Genomic DNA, 12,343 nt, shown 5'->3' on the forward strand with positions numbered 1-12,343 from the left:
ACATTTTAAGCTGGTCAGTCAACATGGCATTAAACTATAATAAGTGTAAATAAATGCAAGACGTATCCAAGCTATTGCAGCCAAAGACAGCTGAAATATTGAACACGTCACATCCCCATGCATGACTGGCAATCAGCCAGCATCCAAGCTCACCTGTTTGACGCGCCGGCCCCCTGAGTGGCGGGCGGTTTCCGCGCAGCAGCCGGCTGCGGCGAGGGCGGCTGTTTTCGGACGGCCGCCGCCGCCGTCGGCGCCGGCTGGGGCGAGGCGGGCGCCCGGCGACCCGCCGCCGCCGGCTGCGGAGAGCTGGCCATCTTTCTGACGACGCTCGGCTGCGGCGACTCGGGGCACGGCCGCGCCGACGGCGGCGTCGGCGGTTTTCGCTCGTGCACCCCGCCGTTGACCATGGGCGTCTCAGCGGCCGGCGCTGAGGAGGGGGCGGTGGTGGCGGTGGTGGCGGCGGCCGGCGCCGCTTTGTCGCGGCTCTCGGCGGCCGGCTCGGGCAGCGCCGGGGAGTCAGGTCTTGAGGGTTGTTTGCCGCCTGTCGATGAGGATTTGGCAGGCGCTGGCGCTGCCCGAGCGGTGCCTTTCACCACGTCGGCCAGCCGCGACTCGAGTCCAGCGGCGGCCGGCGGTGGCGGGGGCACGCGCGGCGCCTCACCCTCCTCCTCGGGCGGCGAGGAGGCGTCACCCGGCGGCGCGCCCGGCAGCGGCGGGAACATGGAGCCGCCCAGGTCAAACTCGGGCCCCACCGGCTTCACGAGCGGCCGCGGCTCGGCCGGCGGCGCGCCGCTCGCCGGCCGCTCCTTGGCTGCAGAGTGTGAGCCGCCCTGACCGGAGCCGGCCTTGTTGGGGCCGGACGTGTGCGCTCGCGGCTCGTCCTCCCGCCGCCGCGGCCGCCGCGAATTGTACGGTCGGGACGGCCTCTGTTCGCGCCCCTCCGACTGACTGTGGTGCCGCCCGGAGCCGTACGAGCCGGACTCGTCCCGTTTGCCGTCCCCGGCGCCGGCCGAGCCGCCGCCCGACCCCGAGCCGCTACCCAGCTGACTAGAGGAGGAGCCGGCCAGCTGGTAGGCCGAGACGGAGGCCGGGCCGGCGCCGCCGTGACCGCCCTCCGACCGGCCGTAGTCGTTGCTGTAGCTGCGCGAGTGCGAGCCGCGTGAGCCGCGGCCGTTCGGGTAGCTGTGGCCGCCGCTGCCGCCGCCGCCGCCCGGCGGTAAGCTCTGCATATGTGCCGGTTGATATGTACTGTGACCTTGAGTATTGTAGGCGCCCTGCAGGCCCATGCCGCCCCGGTTGTGGTCCGCCGAGCTGCCTGACTGGCTCCGCTTCGCGTTCCTGGCGACGGAGAACAGAGGCATGTTAGTGTCAGCGGCGAAAAATTACAAACATGTTTTCCTCCACAAGCATAACTTACCTCGCCACCGCAAGCTTAATTAAAGCCACATACTCCGTACGAGGCTACGTCACATCGCGTGATTAAGTGCCGGCTCAGCGGTGCTGCAACACTTCATCTATAATCCAGAGACGCTTGCATGCGACACGGGGGCGGTAACAACTTACACGCATCGCGCACTTTATGGTACGGCTAATATGGAGCATATCAGCACTGCAGGCAGCCCCTAATAAACTGTCAAACACTATGTGGACCACATTTATCAAGGAAAAAACTGACCTACCGACGCGATTCACTTAGCACGCCACCTACAAGCTCTTCGTACTTACATGGACTCAGACCCGTTCAACTCAGCCGAACCCTACCTCACTGCATGCGTACCGACCCAGCGCGCGTTTTCCGTCACCCGCGCGCGAGTTCTCACCTGTTACGTCCGCCACCACCGCCGCTGCCGCCGTAGCGCCCATTGGACGAGTTGGGCTTGAAGGTGGCGTTCGGCGCCAGGCCGTTGAAGGCGAACACGGGTGCCGAGCTGATCTCGAACAGGCCCGTGCCGGTGGCGCCGTAGAACGACAGGTTGGGGAAGTAGGGCTGCGGCAACTGCTGTGGGGGACACGCCCGGCAAAGGCGGGCATGGCATCAGAGGGGGCGTCGCGAAAACACAGGAACGGGTCACAGCGTCACTCAGGGAGCACAAGGACAGATTCGGGTATAGACGGCGTTACGGGGGGCGTCACAGCCAGGCATGGCGTCACTGGGGACTGACAGCGTTACAAGGTGTGTTACGACTCCCGGACCGACAAGGGAGACGGCCACAGATGGGGTTAGACGGGGTAATACCAGTGTTCACTGGAGCAACCAGGATGTGGTATCAGAAACAACTGTTTGGTTTGTGTATTCGTTCATGGCGTCGACTGTTATTGACAACGCATGACAAATGTGCACGAACGTGTAGGGATAATAGGAGGTATGACACGGGAAAATACTCCAACGTCCGGAAAGATTGGGAACAAGGAGAAATATGCCGGCCAGCGGGACTGACAGCGAGCCTGAGGAGACCGCTTTCCGGCTCGGACCTGTCGCCGTCACATTGCAGCGTTCGATGACGTATTCTAACCACCAACCGATCAACAAACACGAACAAAACACAAACCAGAAGACAGCCAGACCGCAGGATCCGGGCAGACTATTCGTAATGAATCACGACAGAAAAGAAAGTCCTGATACCAGATAGCGTATTCGCATCGATCTCCCGAGTCCCGCCACGTCCCCACAAGCTCCCTAAGTCTCCACAAGCCAACTTATCACGTAAGTGTGTCCCACTTTCCCCATCAAGCCCCTTTGACCGGCCTCCCCTTCCATTCAGGTTCCCACTGATTCCTGTTCCGACCATATCCCCTCTTAGAGCCAGGTTATATCCTTCCCCATCCCTCTAAGAAGTTTCTACCCTTCTCCACCCCTCTCACTCACGTAGAAGGCGCTGAACTGGCTCTGCTGCGGCTGCGGCGGGGTGTAGGCGGCCGCCGTGGCCGCCGGCGGCGCAGACGTCGGCGTGGCCACCGGGTACTGGTAGCGGCCCGGCGGCACGGCACCGTTCACCTGGTAGGGCGCCGCCGGCGGCTCACCGCCGCCCGCAGTCGCCACGAACCCGTTCTTGGCGCCGCCCGAGCCGGGCGGCGCGTTGTACATCCGGTTAATGATGGGCTGCGCCTTGATACGAGCCATGATTGGTTTACCCTGCGGGTCAGACAATAGCGCAGGATTAGAGGCGAGACGCGATCAGTTAAAGACATTGACTGGGATAGGCTAGTGATCAGACAGGACAAAAATAAGCATGATCTCAATGAGTTGGAGTCTGGAGTCAATGAGTAAGAAAGTATTGAACAGACGCGCAATACGGATGTAGCGAAATTCGCTCGGCAACAGCCGGCGCATGCTATTGATTACTCCCACGCCGGTGCTCAATGCGACTGTGATACCGATCCTGTCTCAGCACAGTGCTCGCCTCCCGGACACGAACGTCCGCCCGGTAACCCGAGCCCAGTGTCCGAACTGCTCATGGGACGGCGGCGCGGCGTCAGCGGCCCGCAGCGGGGTCAGGTAACACACCAAGGCGGACCGGCCGGCGGGGTCCGTCCGGTACACAGTTAGTGAGGCTGAGATCAGACCACACTGCCCAAACCAGTCTAATTGAGCCGAGACTATATAGAAAGGTGTTCGGTTCGGTTGATCAGCTATCCATAATATTATGGTCGGTCCTTTTATCAGCTACGCGTTACTACCGTAAATTTAGACGCCGACCAACCGCATTCACGTTTAGGGAGATCCAAAGCCGACCAATCCCAGACACCCAGGATACCCCTTTCCCCACCAGGATTTAGCCACGCCATCAACAAACAAATAATGATCAAAAATTCCCCGTCTACACATCCGTTTGCGCATCCGTGAGTCAGAGAGTCCAAGGTCAGTCCATTAGTCCATGTGTCTGCGGCGCAGACAATCGCCGCGGCAGTGAAGCCCTGCCGAGCCCCAGTCGGGACAGTGGTCTAGCCAGGCGGGTTTAGAGGACACGTCGCGATTTCACTTACCTGAAAGCACCGAACCTCCTCTCGGAGGTATCTGTAGGCCATCTGCGCGTCTTCGTCCGACTCGAAGTTGACGTACCACGAGTTGTTGAGCCGCGCGTTCTGCACGTTTACCACTTTGGGACAGTTGGGACTCTCGAAAATGGCCTGCGAACAGAAAAGGGGGTCAGTCAGGCTATCAGAAAGCTGGGCATAATGGATGTGTGGTCAGGTATCAGCGATATTGGGTCTCGGGGTTATATTTGGAAACCACTGACCGGAGACTCAAATAGGCGTTAGTCTCTGAGCTGCTAACTGCGTCAGTCGAAGGAACGAGACGAGTTTTCTGAACACTTGTCAAAGCAAAACACAATACCTGTTCGCACCAAAAAGCGCAACACACTGACTACTTGACAGAACCACTAAGCGGCCACATCTACCAAAGCGCAGCTCGAATCTCAAGTTGGCCGTGAGCCACTACTTATATTCAGACAAAATGTCTGAGTGACCACACCAACTACGCTACTTTAACGCTAAGCAGACTGACCGATCCCCTTTGTGGAAAACCATTCATCTTCCAATATCACAAAACACTCGCCGACAGTAATTACAAACCAAACATCTCCATAGCAACTAACTTAACACCGTCTTCAAGGACTGGCAGACAGCTTAGCCGTGCCGCCCGAGACCTTTATCCGAGCGTGTCGGTTTAATCGATGTCACTCTGCTGCCTCTGTGTGATCACTGACCTTGACCTCTTCCATGGGCGTGGCGTCGGGCACCTCTCGCAGTATCACCGTGCACCGTTTGTGGTTGGGCCGCACCCGGGTACCCGTCGCATCCACCTGAACATTGGGCGAGTCTGCGAATAGAGCGGAGAGGTGATGGTTAAGCCACGCCGTGACACATCAGTAAATTGCACACGTACTAACACACAAACAGACTGAGACAGGCAAAAGCGTACTGACATAAATCGCTCCATGTTTGCTTCTCGATGTTTAGAGGTGTGTCGACAACAGAGGCCTCTTGCACCAAACTACCTAGCTAGGTAAAATCGAAAAACCGGTTTCAGAATAAGCTAATCTAACGGTGGTATTTTTTTTTTTTTGTTTATTGGGGCTTAAGTGTTTGCAATAGCCCAATATATAACCCTACATATGCTTGCTAAATTTTGCACGCACATTGTTACATTTGAGACTTGGACTGGGTATATGATGCAAAGTAATCCAAGTATTGGTGCAAGAGGATTTTGGTGCAAGAGGCCTCAGGCTGGGCATAGAATATGTCGACAGACAGACAATTGCCACACTGACAGACATATCTGGAAAAAAAAAACACGTCAAGTTCACACTACACTTGAAGACCCAGACCCAGTGTACCAGCTCGACATTTCATTGCCAATTGATGACATATACGTCTCAGCACACCGGCCGTCATCGGAGGGATCGCCACGACAGCGAACGGCAGCCGATGCGGGGCCGTCGCTGGCACCTAAATAAACAGCCGTCTACCAGACACGTTCCTACCCGTACCGCTACACGTCAGTCATACCGGACCGGTACAAATGTCCATCCGTCTGTCGCTACGGTAACTCGGAATAGTAGGGAACATTCGAGAGCAACTTGGCGGTTGAGCGAGAGCAAACAGAATTGACGTTCAAACATAACTGACTGGCACCGCCTCGAATCTACTGTAAATTTAATGTTGAATAACGCCGCCGTCAATGTCGTAGAGCAAACTGTCAGGCAGTCGACGGTTGACAGATATTAGTCCTAACCACCGGGCGGTGTCTGTAGCCGGGGCAGCACCGACAAACTAGCTTCCCCGGAGCCAGTGTCGGCTAACCAGCTGCCGCAAACCGGCTCATGGAGGATCCGGCCGCACCGTCAGACAAGCGGCATCGATCGCCGCGTCCGGGGCCGGAGCGGCGCCGGCCGCCGGCCGACCTTGCCGCCGCTGTGATTCACCCTCCGGATGGAGGGAGCGAGCGCTGAGCACAACGGACAAGTCACACCAGGTGACGCAAAATGCCCCGCCAACGCTAAACTAACCCGTCCACGGCCACGAAACCCCTTGATCATCCCGTTCATTCCTAAGAGTGTGCAACGAGCATCGAACGAACGCTTACCTTGCAACACCTGCGTGATGAGCTCAATATTGTTGGTCAGCTTCTTGACTTGGTTAAAGTTGGCCACAGTCGAAATAGGAACATACTGATCGGGGTCCATTTGAGACATCAGGTAAGTATCATTGGCCAGGTTCTCCCTGAAAACAGACGGAGGGACAAAACAGTCAGTCAGAGTCCGGGCGCCACAGCCTCAGGGTTGTGATGCTCGCAGCCCACGCGGCGGGGCGTCCCCTCCCTCCCCCCTCTCCGAACGCGGAAGCAGACAGGGTCGATGGCGACAAGGGCAGGGGACGGGGTTCCTGCCCTTCCCCCCCAGTCAGCTGACCCAGACTGGCCGGGGGGAGGGGGGGGGGCAGCGGAGGCGAAAGGAGAACCAAAGTCCGGGATTTAAAACAAGAGGCGGATCAACATGATGCAACAATTCGGTTCGGGAGGCTGCTCATTATCAAATAAATACAAAACAAAGACGAAACAAACATATTGACTCCGGCACTTACTAGAAGGCTTTTATTTCTGCCGTAAATGAACTTTCAGGAAAGTGGTCGGATTGCAAGATTTGCCAAAATAACGTTTAAGGTTTCGATAATACCAAATATGACAATAGTTTGGCACTAGGGTACGGCGACTTCGTTACTTAATAATTTTCTTTTGATAAAAATAACTGAGGAATACATTATCATGCACCGTATTATAGAACTTCTCTAATTACATTCGGTGTCCATTTCACCAGCCCAAAGAGCTATGGCAAAAACACGTAACGATCACAAAATTCCAACAAAACCACCGCTGTCGAACAGCCGCTCAGCCCACGTGGCCCCTCCCGCCCACGCGCTCCGGGTTTGGTAGCACCAAACCGCTCCTCTCCATCACCACTCATCATCGGTGCCCCTCTCCCACCCCTCCCTCCCCAATCGGCCCAGTCCGGCTCCCAGCCGCCATTCACCATGAAACACGGCCGCCAATCATGGCTAGCCGGGCGGGCGCCGCTCGAAATAGACGCCGCTGCGACAAACGCGTCGCGCCATCAGCGGTGCACCGCCCACACGGCGCTGTCGTACAGCCGGCGCCGAGCGGCCTATCTGCGCGCCACAGACGACCACCGCCGCCCGCGCCCCGCCGGCTAGGAGGATGGACGATCAGACCACCGAGCCACCGAGGCGGGAGGCGGAGACGGCCGCAGTGAGAGCTCACCTGGAGAAGTAGTACTCGAGCTGGTGCTGCAGGCGCTGTTTGAGCTGGTCCAGCGGTATACTGCCGTCCATCTGCGGCGTCGGGTAGAAGACGGGCCCGGTCTGCTGGAGGAGTGGCGCCGGCGCCGCGGCCGGGGCGGCCGCCGGCGGCGGGCCGGCCAGCAGCGCCGCCGCCTCGCCGGCCATCTGCGGAGCGGCGTCGGCCGCCGGCGTCCCGGCACCCGTCGTCACTCCCAGGCCACTGTCCCTGCGCGGTCAGGGGTCAGGGGTCAGCTGATATAGGTATCGGCAGAAAAGGAACACGGGGAATAACCGGGTGATGTGGCACACAGGAGGGAACTTCTGCTAGGACTGCTGGCCACTTTTCTAAGAATGAGACATGCAAGAGCTTTCCCTGCTCGCAAACGAATTTTATCTCTCAAGTGGAGGAATGCGGACTAGCTAGACTGTAGATAAAAACGACCACCGGGTGACAGCTGCTGAGGTCATAAGCTACACGAATCGCGAGGCAATCATTACGCAACCAGCAGCAAACGATCATCAACGTAACAAGATAAGACGACTAAAGTAACTTGTGACTTGTGTAACGTGCACTTAACAACTTGCAAGCGATAAGAAGTGCAGCCATTCGTAGAGGCTGCAAGTATCAGTAGTCGGTAACCGAAGCCAGCGTTATCGCACTACTAGCGGGAGGGGAATACCCACTCGACAGTCACCCTGTCATCCGCCCCACCCGCCGGCCGGAGCCACCCTACCATTAGACTGTCCCTTCCCCTCAGATGAGAATCCAACCCGGCCCAGCACTATCGGTAGGCACTGATCGTCACCAATGATTATTATTCGAGTTCGCCGCGGGCGCATGTCGCTGCAGCCGCCATGGCAACTATTTCCGCCGCCAGCCCCTCCCCTCGGAGCAGCGCAATTAGGCCAGATGTCCGCCCCAGAGTGGCGCCCGCGGCTAAGGATAGCCATCCGCCCCCAGTGACGTCACTGTATGACGTCACCGGGGGTGGGCAGTTGCCGCTAACGATGCCACAATGGAGCGCCGCCGGCCGGTCCAATGCACGCCGGCGCCGCGGGCGATATTTCGCCGTCACTGGCTGGGATTTATGGAGCGGTCCGCGGGGGTCGGCGGGCGAACAGCGGCAGTGGACGGGTCCCATGGTGAAATATCCGGTCACAGGTCAGCCTCGGCTGACCGCAGCGGGCGCTCCCTCCCTTAGTATACCCCAGCCATTAGTGTCAAAATCAAAGCCGCCGTAACCTGCACACTGCACAGCCCTCCCCTTCCACCTCTACCTTCACAGACGGATATGCGGCTCATTGCAGCCGTAACCAGCGCAGCCACCTCCCTCCCCTCCACCTTCACAGAGACACCTGCATTCCATGCCGCTCGACACGAGTCGTCTACTCACACCGACTGTGGGCTACCCTGGCTCAACAGCCCGTTGCCGTTCATCGGAGCTGTCACTGCGTACTCTCCGCCCGCCTTCTCCAGACCATTCACGTACAAAGAGGAGCCTGCAACAGACAGCGGGGGGAGGGGGAGGGTCAGTCTCGGACGCTGTCAGGAGCGGCGGGGATGACACTGTCACGGCTTAGCGCCCTTCCCCTCCCCTCTCGGCGAGTCCCGGCGCGACTCGGCTCGGCTTCAGACTAGCCGAGACCAGTCGGCGCCAGAGGCGATCAAACCGAGGCCAGGAGCGGGGGATCACACTCACAGAGACAGACGGAGGCCATGACTCAGCTGGTGCCGGTCGGACGGTGACAAAAACTCGGAACGGGCCGGTCACCCCCCCCCCCCCCCCCCTCCCCGCCGCCGCTAACCAGGGCACTGAGGTTACTAATGCGACGCGATGCAAGGAATGTCACCGAAACAAGAAATGGTTGCCTGCGGCGCAGTAGCAGAGATGCTGAAAATATGTGCCCAGAGATACAATGTCTGTTGGATGTCAATGCACTTGCACATGTTTCGGGTCGTAATGAATGGGCTCACTTGATCATATCATAATGAAAGGCTTGTGGAAAGCTGCCAGCTGTCGAGAGTAGCCATGCATGAGGAAACCGAATTTTCTAATTGCAAACGGACATCAGTAATAAGCATGTCATCTGAAAGAATTAACCAAGGGAAAATGATGCCATGGGAAAACGTCTCAACGGTACCATGCCGTCAGTATTTGATTCACGAAACATGCTACAGCTACTGTCAACAAGTCCATAAATTTAGTCAACGATTCTATAATGAATCGAACCGGAACACCAGTCCAGTTGAAGTCAAAATGATGGAGAAAATACAATTTATCTCATCATTCGAGCCTTCGGTATGCATATGAAAATGATAAGATAAAGTGCAGGTGAGCGAATCTGTGCGATGGAAAAACGTCATTAGCGACCCACTTAGCCCGGTTGAATGACACTTTTCATAGCCCAACATTCCAGCAACTGCTTTATCTAATTATCTATCGACAGGCGTTCTCCAGCATCCGAGCAGATGCTGCAACATATCTTCTCAAGCATGAATGTTATCAAACTACTTTTGATAACATTTAAGTTTAACGTCACAGTACGTTCCATGTGCCGAGCAGAGGTGTCTGGATTGTTCCGCTTATATCATTCCGCAATGACTGGACGGATTACGTTGAAACTTTTTGCATAAGTAGCATAAATAGGGAGATACGCTTCAAGGGTTGGAATACCACTGTACACAGGACAGTGCCGCACAGCAACATATTCTTTATTCAAGCTTGTTCATCGTCAAGAAGGCTTACATATCATTAGTCATTACTATCAATAAATCATACTTTATTAGAACGAAAATAATGAAAGTATGTTATCTGATAGCCAATTCAGCAGCTCCCGAAGCAAAGGAATGTGGCCCGAGAACTTTTCCATTTGCATATGAAGAGTACTGGCGGGTCAAGGGTCACTTATCCAAAACTTCACAACAGCATCCAAGATTTATCATAACTTGTCGGCATCCTCACAAAAAATACAAATAAATTCTTAGGAAAAACTTTTTGAATTCCACGGCGACGTGTAAGAAAAACGAAATCCGAGTTATAGTTTTGGAGAAACTCGAACTTTTGGGGAAGAACACCAGTCGCTCAGCTTCTAATTCTAAGCAGTTTGAAAAACAAGTAGCATCAAGCACGAAAGTTTGTGATGTGCGGTATACAATTTCCACAAATAACTAAAATGTTGCGCGGTACAGACTGCTGGTATGGCAAAGTTGGGTTGGATTGGCAACTAAAATATTGTGCAGTACAGACTGCAGATATGGCGAAGTTGGGTTGGATTGCCAAGCAGGTAAATAACAAATATAAACTACAGTACCTAACGTTCAAACCTTATAAGGTACCTAAGGTACCTTACATTTGAGGTCAGTCATTTAAGCACTTAATCATGTCACAATATGGCATATTATTAAATATTAAAAAAGTTATAACAATTACCTCAATAATGCAAAACTGCTTGTTTGGACATGCCTCTATCGTTTGCACTGAGGTGGGGGGGGGGGGGGGCAGCTGCAAAGATATAAGGTGAGTTGAGCCTGCAGTATAAGAAACTTGAGCAATGAGTATGCGATAGAGCACCTTTATGATAATGCATAATGAATAAGCAATTCATTCAAGCTGGTCAAAAACTGCTGATTCTTAGATAAATATACATAATTATATGTCAATCTAGTTTACGTGCCACAACAATAAAGATAAGGGAAAAATTACCCCAGATGCAATGAACTCATGAAAGGTCTAATATAGATGGGTGTGCCAGCTTTATTGTTTCGATTTTGGGGTGCTTATCATTTTTCCAGATTTTATCATTTTGCCTTTCCTGCTTGCTAGGGAAATGGTGTCCCATTTCCAAAAATAGAGACGAGATTGTATTAGAACCCAAGCCACATAGGGATTTTGCCCAGAGAATGTGATTGGCAGCAAAATGACAAAAATACTTGAATCAAAGTGAACATTCATGACATAACCTCATGGTGCAGGCTGTACCTTCTCTTTGCAAATGAATATGTACTCTGAAAGAAACCTTACCATGTTTTGATTAGGTACTTATGTAACACAATTTGCAAAGCTCAAAATATCAGCATTCATAAGCAGCATGGGGATCCCACTTTTGCTGGCAATGATAATATGAATATAGCACATCAATATGATTCATGTCATTAGAGATCTTGCAGAGTGGATAAGAGAAAAAAATGGCAATGAGGTTGCACAGAAATTAACTAACATGCCTCGCATCTATTCAAAATAGACAGCTTTGATGTAATGAATCTGATAAGCCAATAATATCTAACTTTTGGAATTTGTAAATGTTCATTTTATGAAAAATCATTAGATGTGGGGCATTCCATGTCAACCGGGACAGCCAAAATCGGCCACCTCTGCGATTTTGTTCAAACTTGGTATACTTGTTGGCTATTGGGTGAAACCTCTGAGGGTCAAAGGATTTTGTCACGTGCCCTCGGGCTACAGAGATACAAGCCGCTAAACTTCTGCTTTTTTAGCAGAATTGGACGTGTATTGCAATCTTGAAAGATCTATAGCTTCAACATTTTTGAAGCTATTAATTTCAAACAAACGGAAACGTGTACATAAGGAGTTATGCTAGTTAAATTTGGCAATTTTAACATTTTTTGGTGATTTTGAATTCATTTTATTTTGAATTAATTTCTTAAAATCTAATTTGTGAAAAATGGGTACCCTTCGATTTTGCTCAAATTTAGATATTATCTTCCACCACACGTAAGGCATACGTGCTGAGAAAATTAGAGTGGGCCAACGATAACTTTGGATGATATAGCAACGTAACACGGGCGATGGAAGGGGCGGATTTCTCCAACCCCACCTGTTTTTCGCCAATAACTCACGCCATAACTATTATATTAACGTCAAACTTTCAGCATCTGTCCAGAATTGAATTGCAAATCCTCCCGTGTAAGCAATAGGTAAATCGGTCCACAACTTTTCTAGTAATAGCGGTGTAAAGTCAAACATCTTGCCGGAGCGGCGCGGCGGCCGTCGCCGGCCGTTGCCGCCTGAATGGTAGACTGGGC

The 12,343-nt window shown here is 53.6% G+C and overlaps 1 protein-coding gene across 5 annotated transcripts in view; it reads right to left on the bottom strand.

Moving 5' to 3' along the window:
* The window catches only part of LOC122366090 (la-related protein 4-like), a 62,349-nt gene that overhangs the window by 3,592 nt on the left and 46,414 nt on the right, over window positions 1–12,343 (bottom strand). For 4 of the 5 annotated variants that reach the window (XM_043337911.1, XM_043337910.1, XM_043337907.1 and 1 more), the window contains 8 exons: window positions 8,694–8,799; window positions 7,280–7,525; window positions 6,089–6,225; window positions 4,710–4,822; window positions 3,985–4,128; window positions 2,867–3,133; window positions 1,821–1,999; window positions 154–1,338 (listed from right to left, as the gene is read on the bottom strand). In XM_043337911.1, coding sequence (XP_043193846.1) covers window positions 154–1,338; window positions 1,821–1,999; window positions 2,867–3,133; window positions 3,985–4,128; window positions 4,710–4,822; window positions 6,089–6,225; window positions 7,280–7,525; window positions 8,694–8,799 — 2,377 coding nt within the window. The remainder of the gene's footprint in view (window positions 1–153; window positions 1,339–1,820; window positions 2,000–2,866; window positions 3,134–3,984; window positions 4,129–4,709; window positions 4,823–6,088; window positions 6,226–7,279; window positions 7,526–8,693; window positions 8,800–12,343) is intronic. The other variant, XM_043337908.1, reaches the window with a different exon arrangement.

The sequence above is a fragment of the Amphibalanus amphitrite genome, unplaced genomic scaffold, assembly GCF_019059575.1.
Source record: "Amphibalanus amphitrite isolate SeventyFive unplaced genomic scaffold, NRLGWU_Aamphi_draft 000784F_arrow, whole genome shotgun sequence".
In the NCBI taxonomy this organism is placed as follows: Eukaryota; Metazoa; Arthropoda; class Thecostraca; order Balanomorpha; family Balanidae; genus Amphibalanus; species Amphibalanus amphitrite.